The sequence below is a fragment of the Vigna unguiculata genome, chromosome 7, assembly GCF_037176805.1.
Source record: "Vigna unguiculata cultivar grain cowpea cultivar isolate G323 ecotype 2 chromosome 7, ASM3717680v1, whole genome shotgun sequence".
Taxonomy (NCBI): Eukaryota; Viridiplantae; Streptophyta; class Magnoliopsida; order Fabales; family Fabaceae; genus Vigna; species Vigna unguiculata.
The window spans coordinates 24,343,116-24,351,847 of record NC_140798.1 but is presented as its reverse complement, the minus strand read 5'-3'; the positions used below and the strand labels follow the sequence as shown (position 1 = coordinate 24,351,847).

The 8,732-nt window shown below is 42.5% G+C and overlaps 1 protein-coding gene across 1 annotated transcript; it reads right to left on the bottom strand.

The window, feature by feature from the left end:
• Positions 1 to 3,438: 3,438 nt before the first annotated feature.
• LOC114191231 (uncharacterized) lies at positions 3,439 to 3,807 on the bottom strand. The gene has a single exon (XM_028080405.1). It carries the CDS (start codon positions 3,805 to 3,807, stop codon positions 3,439 to 3,441), a length of 369 nt encoding a protein of 122 aa, XP_027936206.1.
• Between the last annotated feature and the right edge of the window lie 4,925 nt (positions 3,808 to 8,732).

Sequence of the window (8,732 nt, the reverse complement as noted above, 5' to 3'; positions counted from 1 at the left end):
GGATTAGTTTAATAAATGATTTAAATTTTCCCGCATTTTTGGGAAGGATAGTAATAATAAATGCAACTTCATTTTTATATTATTTAAATTAGTAATATTTGACCGAGATGTTACATGTGGCGTTATGCAGTGAAGGGGTCCCTGTAACATCCCGACCGGATATTACATATTTAAATAATAAAATAGGAAAAGAGTAATTATGCCACATTTAATAATACCTCATTTCCCAAAATACGAGAAATTTTAAACTTTTATTAATGTTCAATAATAACCAAAAATCCATAGTTTATAAGAAGTATGGAAAGTCTAAAACATCTCATAAGAGTTTACATCTTATATCAAAATCATAAAATAAATAAAAGCATAAAACTCCCAAGCTATCCCTTCTCTGTGGCTAAGCTCCACCAGAACCACATGCATCCACATCATCTGCTCACGTGTACCGCGTACACGATCATCGCCAAACACAAGCAGATAGGGCGAGCTTAACAGATTAAACATATAAAACACATGGATTAATATTAATCACCAATATACACATATATTTATATCCTCCCAACGCATCATAGAAATTCTCTCCTTTGATTCCACATAGCATGGCCACAACCATGCTATTTGCGTTCTACACCTCCTAGTGAGTACTTCAAGATGATCTGCTGCTATACCTATCAACCACAACCGATAAAACACGTGCGGAAAACCATTGTTATGGATCACACACCGTAACGCCAGATGAAGTTCCCAAATACGATCGTAGTTCGTAACGTCTCCAGACTACCAAACTCGTTAGTCAACAACTGAAGAGGGCAGTCTATTTGGATCCATCCGTACTGCCACAACCAGCACACTCACACCGGAAACACTCACCAACCCGAGCCACAACTCAAGAGTTTCTCGTGTTCATCCGCCATCCCGAGTCACAACTCAAGAGATGCTATTCTGAGCCACAACTCAAGGGATACATTTTGTGCTCAACTCAAGGAACACCAACAATCCCACCTTTGAAGCATCACCAAAAGTCTTGTAGATCATGCACACATAAATCCCATAAACCAAGGTTGTAGCATCAAAATCGCCTAGCACTGCCACTTCCAGACAGCCTGGCCGGTGACGCGTACCGCTAGGCACGTAGCGCCTCAAAAAACCCCCACACTGCAGACCCCGCCTGGCAGGTCTACCCTCACCGCCAGGCACAAATGTACCAGAAGCCCATTGTCTATGTCTCTATCACCGGGCAGAACTGACCCTGCCGCCAGGCGTCACGAGCTCGAGTCACTCACTGATCCTGACGCTATCGCCTGGCGGAACAAAGCTCACCGCCAGGCGACATACCAGTAGTTGCACAGTACTGGTTTTCTATTCTTCTGAGTCAGATTGCACGTTTAAATTGGCGATTAAGCCCTTAGTGAACTTCTCTAAATGCACCACGTTAATTTTGTAGTATATCTCATCAACATAGTACCTATGTAACTTCAGAACCATAATTTCAAAGGTTACTATTCTCAATCTTACTTAGGTTCAACATTGACAAGTTCACATTCTGCTGGTTTTGCTATTAAAGACTATACCATGGCAAATTTTCCCACACTGTACCTGTACTCTAAAGATCCTTAGCAGTTATGGCCATTATAAATCACTTGTATTTACTCCATTCTTCTAGTTTGACACTTCAGTTTATAATACTTCCCTAATCATAAACTGCTTACCTACCAAATCTTCTAGTGGTTTGATCAATTTGAAATCCCATGCCAAAACATCCATTTTTATTCAACATTCATGGATTCACACGCTAGCCTTCTTTTCAAACACCAATTCTTCACTTAACACCATAACCACCAAACTCCTTCATACCTTCTCATACATCTCAACTAACTTCACTGACCCCTTCCAGACCCAAACTGCACCAACAGCCACACAGAAACCACTTCTGTGTGGTGGCGCCTGGCGGCAAGCTCCACATCGCCAGGCGGTGCAAGCAATTCTGGCAAATTCCCAGAATTTCAGCAGCTATCGGGTCCCCTCTCATTCCCCACTATTTCTCTCTATGCATTCCTTAAGTGTTCTCCCACAAGCCAAGATATTTGTGACTCGATAATCAAATTTTAACAAATTTCCAACTACAATTTGAGTGAAATCAACCATCCTCAATATCTAGGTATTAAAAACTCCAAATTTCAAACCCTAAATATATCTTCGTATTGTTCCATACATTTAGCTGTCAATGTTATGTGTTACAACACAATTTGACATCCAATCATTCCACCATAGTCAAAATTAAGCTTCCCTCTGATTAGAATCAACTCAGCCCCTAGAAAACACCAAAAACGAATCATTTAGCTCGTGTCGCCTGGAGGTTTAGTCAAATACCGCCAGGCCCATCATCAAGAAACCCAAAAATTGGTAAACATTATGCGTTGCCTGGCGGCTGAGAATGTGCCGCCAGGCAGTTCCTCTCCAGGAACCTAGAACCATGTTAAAATGCAACAAATAAAAAGGTATTCATGCAATTCAATATGTATCATGTAATTCCAAATCAACCATACAAAATCTAATGCAGGAAAACTCCCCTAACCTAGTTTCCTTGCTAAAAGTTTGAGAATTCCAAGGTCCTTCTTTGCTCACCCCAAAATCTTCTTAGTTCTCCCTCCAATCAGCCTCAATTCTTCAATCAAACCTCACCACTCTCCAATTTTCGTGCTCTATTTTCTTAGTACACTCATAGCTTGCGAAAACCCTTCTTCTTACCTCACATTGGCCTTTTAAAGGTGCCTAAAAGCTAGATAATTATCAAAAAAAGAATTTAATGTTTAATGGTAGTGTTTATTATCATTCATTGATTCTTTATGGTTCGTTTCTCAGCCACCCTTGGCTGCCTATGCATCTAGGGTTTCCCTTAACCCTTCAAATTCAAGCAAAAACCCAAAATAGCAAAAATAAAGTTTAATTTGGGTTGTCCAAGGCTTGAACCCATAACCATACCAATGCCAAATCCATGCATAACCATCAAGCCAATTCATGTTTCTTGCTAATGAATATAATTCAAGGATTATATCATTCCACAACAAGATCACATATATATAAAAATATAATAACAACTAAATAACAAATAATTAGCACATATAGGACTTGAACCTAAGTCCTCTCACACAATAAAGTACTCTCAACCATTTGAGCTAGTACTTTTTCACGTCACCTTCATAAACATTTAATGCCATAAAGGCTCCTACTTCTCACATTTATTAATTTATTTATTTAATTAATTTAATTTTACGGGTCTTACATTCCTCCCACCTTAAAATTTTTCGTCCTCGAAAAAGAGAACTTACCAGGGAATAGATGAGGATAAGATTTCCTCATGAGATCCTCCATCTCCCATATCATCTCCTGGGTTGCCTTGTCCCAGATAAGCTTCACTGTTCGGATCTCCTTCCCTTTGAGCTATTTGACTTGAGAATCCAAGATTCTCACTGGTCCAACTTCGATCATCAGGTCCTCCCGCACCTGCACATCATCCTCCTCCAACACATGAGTAGGATCTGCTATGTACTTCCTAAGCTGCGATACGTGGAAGACATTATGTAGGTTTGCCAAGTGTGGTGGCAAGGCTATCTCGTGCGCTGTAGGTCCAATCCTTCTCGTGATCTGGTATGGACCAATGAATCGAGGAGTTAATTTCCTCGCCTTCAGTGCTCTCCCAATCCCTGCTGTAGGAGTAACTCTAAGGAATACATGGTCACCTGCCTCAAACTCAAGCAGTCTCCTCCTTTTATCTGCATATGATTTCTGCCTACTCTGAGTTGCCTGCATCCTATCTTGTATTATCTTCACCTTCTCAGTAGTCTAATGTAAAAATTCTGGCCCAAGTACAACTGACTCCCCATTCTGCTGCCAACATAAAGGAGTCCCGCATCTCCTACCATACAATGCCTCGTATGGTGTCATCCCAATGCTGGAGTGGTAACTATTATTATAAGTAAACTCCATCAGTGGCAACATATCACTCCATGTCCCCAGGTGATCCAGTACACAGGTTCTCATCAAGTCCTCCAGTGATTGTATAGTTCTCTGAGACTGACCATTTGTCTGAGGATGATACGCTGAGCTCATCCTCAATTGAGTGCCTAGTGCCTTCTACAACGACTGCCAGAACCTCGATGTGAATCTTGGATCTCTGTCTGACACAATACTCGCAGGCACCCCATGTAGTCTGACCACTTCTCTGACATATAAATTTACCAATTTGTCCATATACATCTTCTGATTAATTGGCAGGAAGTGAGCACACTTCGTCAATCTGTCTACTATTACCCAGATCGAGTTATGCCCCCTCACAGACCTCGGCAGGTGTGTAATGAAGTCCATGGATATGCTGTCCATTTCTACTGAGGAAGATCCAAAGGCTCCAATGTGCCACCCGGCCTCTGATGTTCAATCTTCGCCTTCTGGCATACAAAACAAGAAGCAACATAATCGGCTACATCTGTCTTCATGCCCGTCCACCAGAAGGTAGCTTTCAAGTCTTTATACATCTTAGTCATATCTGGATGTATGCTAAGACGAATCTTATGCCCTTCCTCCAAGAACATCTTCCTCAATACCCGACTCATGGGTACACACACCCTCTCTCTGAAATGCAGGATGCCATCTTTACCCATCTTGAAATCCTTTCTCTTCACAATGCCCAATTCATTGATTATCTGCTACAGCTCCTGATCCTTACCCTGTTTCACCCACACCTCGTCTAGGAACTCATTAGTGATTCGCAGCATGTTGCACCGTATATGATCAGTGACTGTATGTAAACCCAAGTTCATGTCCCGCAACTTCTTAATAAGCTCCAGCTCCTTTATCATCTTAGCAAACACATGTACCCTCTTTCTGCTCAGAGCATCTGCAACGACAATGGGTTTGCCATGATGGTACAAAAGCTCAAAGTCGTAGTCCTTCAAGTACTTCATCCATCGCCTCTGCCTCATATTCAACTCCTTCTGGTCAAACAAATATTTTAACTGCCTCGAGGTCTTGGGGGCAAAAACCACTGCTGCAAGCTCTAAATCATGCGTCAGATAATTTTTCTCATGAACTTTCAATTGCCTCGATGCATAAGCTATTGGTCTTTTGTCTTGCATCAACACACAACCCAGACCCTGGTATGAAGCGTCACAATAAACCTCAAATGTCTTAGTCGTGTCTAGAATAGCTAGTACAGGTGCGGTTGTCAACCTCTTTTTCATGTCTTCAAAACATGCCTCACACTCATCGGTCCACGAGAAGGACTGATCTTTCTAGGTGAACTGTGTCAATGGACTCACCCTTTTTGAGAACCCTTCAACAAAACGCCTGTAGTATCTTGTCAAACCCAAAAAACTTCGCACCTTTGTAACTGTTTGTGGCCTCTCCCACTTCACCACCGTCTCGATCTTATCCGGATCCACTACTATTCCTTGGGTTGAGATCACATGGCCCAAGAATTGTACCTCATCCAGCCAAAACTCGCATTTTGAGAACTTCCCATATATTTGATGTTCTCTGAGAATTCCCAGCACCACTCTCAGATGCTCTGCGTGTTCACTTCGACTCTCAGAATATATCAGTATGTCGTCAATAAATACAACAATAAACTGATCCAAGTATGGTTAGAATATCCTGTTCATGTAATCCATGAATATAGCAGGAGCATTTGTCACCCCAAACTGCATCACCACATACTCATAATGCCCATAGCGTGACCTGAAAGCCGTCTTCTACACATCCTTAGGCTTGACTAAGATCTAATGATATCCAAACCTCAAGTCAATCTTAGAGAACACTACGGCTTCCCTCAGTTGATCCAGCAGATCGCCTATCCTCGACAGTGGATACTTATTCTTCATGGTCAACTTATTCAATTGATGGTTATCAACACATAGCTTAGAGATGCCATCCTTTTTCTTCACTAACAATACTGATGCTCCCCATGGTGATGCACTCGGTCTGATAAACTTCTTCTCAAGCAGATCTTCAATCTACTTCTTCAACTTTGCCAACTTGGTTAGCGTCATCCGATACAGAGCGATAGATACTGGACCGACTCTAGGGATGAAATCAATAGTGAAATCCACATCCCTACTCGGTGGTAACTCCGGTATCTTGTCTGGGAACACGTCACCGTACTCCTCAACTACTGGAATCGGGTTAATTTGCTCTGCAGTGCTCTTCTTTTCTATCTAGGCCACTATCATAAAGTAGGTAGCTTCTGCTTCCACTTCATTTATTGCCCTCTGAGCGGAGTTCAACTCTAAACCAACTACCTCTAGGAATACCATGTTGCGCTATCCACAATCAATGACAATGTGGTTGATCGACAACCAGTCCATACCGAGAATTACGTTAAGACCCTTCATTGGCAAGCAGATGATATTCATCTTGAACCTACAGCCTGTCAGCTCCATAGGGCACCCCACACACATAGAAGTGGTGGATACCTCGCCAGAAGCTGGTGTCGTAACTATCAGGTCGCACCCCAGCTCTCGCATCACAAGTCTGAGCCTCCTCATGCATTCATTAGACACGAATGAATGAGTGGCTCTTGAGTCAAACAACACAACCACGTTGTGACCAAACAACAAGCAATTAAACTACACTAGGTTACCCGACTGTGTTATCGTGGTGGTCGTTTAAGCAAAAATGCACCCTGGTGCTCTAGGCCGATCTCCCACTGGTTTCTTGGCTGACGCAACTCCAACTAGTTTCTTATTAGGGCACTAACGTGTAAAATGGCTAGTCTGCTCATATACATAGCACTTGCCAGTGCTAGAGCCTCCTCTAGAACTGCCAGAGAATTTTGGGCAGTCCCTCCTAAGATGCTCTCCCCCGTAACTATAGCATTGCAGTTTCCTGGAAGAAGATGGTGGTCGGTTATATGGTTTCTTCTGCTGGTAAGTGTCTGCAGTAGTCTTCTGAGACTACACCACCTTACTGGGACCCATCTCCAACTGTTCAACTACCTTGGTCTGCTCCACCAAGACTGGGAACTCCCTAATGCTGAGTGGTACTATGAATCGGCGCAACTCATGTTTCAGCCCGCCCTCATATTTTCTGCACCTTCACTCCTCAGGTGAATAGAACCTTGCCAGATATTCAAACTTGTTTGTTTGTGCCTGCACAGTCAGGTTCCCCTGCTGGAACGTGAGGAATTCAGCTTCCCTCTCATGTTTTGCAAAGTCCAGAAAGTATTTCTCCAGGAATCTGGTCCTAAAGAAAGTTCAAGTGATCTCCTCTGCCCAGGTCCGCATCAGCTGTTGCATTCCCACCCACTAGTACTCAACATCCGCCACTAGCAAGAAAGTGACGAAGGATAACTTCTGTGCCTCAGTGCACTCTATGACTCCACATATTTTCTCGCACTCCCTCAACCACGCATCTGCCTCGCTAGAATTGGCCTTGCCAAAGAATTTGGTTCGCATGTGTCTCCTAAAGTCCTCCATGGTCACAGGACGAACAGGTGCCACCATGACCCTAGGTTGTGCTGCGATAGGTTGCATTGCGTCCACCATGCGATAGATGGCCTGAGCGATATCATCAGCTCCAACTGTATTTCTCCTCCTTCTGTTAGCCATGGCCTGAGCACGCCACATTTTTAGTTGTTCACACCAAACAGCTCCAGTTAAAACTTAAACAACACAAAAATTAACGATCAAGAATCAAAACAGTCTCGTAAGCGAAACACGGTAAGCTCACTCCCCTTAAACCCCAAAAATCATTTTGAAAATCTTTGCTCTGATACCAAATGTAACATCCCGACCGGATATTACGGATTTAAATAATAAAATAGGAAAAGAGTAATTACGCCGCGTTTAATAATAACTGATTTCCCAAAACGCTGGAAATTTAAAACTTTTATTAATATTCAATAATAACCAAAAATCCATAGTTTATAAGAAGTATGAAAAATAGTCTAAAACATCTCATAAGAGTTTACATCTGATATCAAAATCATAAAATAAATAAAAGCATAAAACTCCCGAGCTATCCCCTCTCCGTGGATAAGCTCCACCAGAACCACCTGCATCCACATCATTTGCTCACGTGTACCGCGTACACGATCATTGCCAAACACAAGCAGATAGGATGAGCTTAACACAAACAGATATTTATATCCTCCCAACGCATCATAGAAATTCTCTCCTTTGATTCCACATAGCATGGCCACAACCATGTTATTTGCGTTCTACACCTCCTAGTGAGTATTTCAAGATGATTTGCTGCCATACCTATCGGGCACAACCGATAGAGCACGTGCGGGAAACCATTGCTACGGATCACACACAGTAACGCCAGGTGGAGTTCCTAAATACGAACGTAGTTCGTAACGTTCCAAGAGTACAAAACTCGTCAATAAACATCTGAGGATGGTAGTCTATCTGGACCCATTCGTACTGTCCACAACTAGCACACTCATACCGGCAACACTCGCCATCCCGAGCCATAACTCAAGAGTTCCTCGTGTTCATCCGCCATCCTGAGCTACAACTCAAGAGATGCTATTCCGAGCCACAACTCAAGAGTTCCTCGTGTTCTTCTTACCTCACATTGGCCTTTTAAAGGTGCCATAAAGCTAGATAATTACCAAAAAACGAATTTAAGGTTTAATGGTAGTGTTTATTATCATTCATTGATTCTTTATGGTCCGTTTCTTAGCCACCCTTGGCTGCCCATGCATCTAGGGTTTCCCTAAACCCTTCAAATTCAAC

Coding starts and splice junctions, on each gene's coding strand:
- LOC114191231 (XM_028080405.1), bottom strand. CDS start 3,807: ATGCAGGCAACTCAGAGTAGGCAGAAATCATATGCAGATAAAAGGAGG.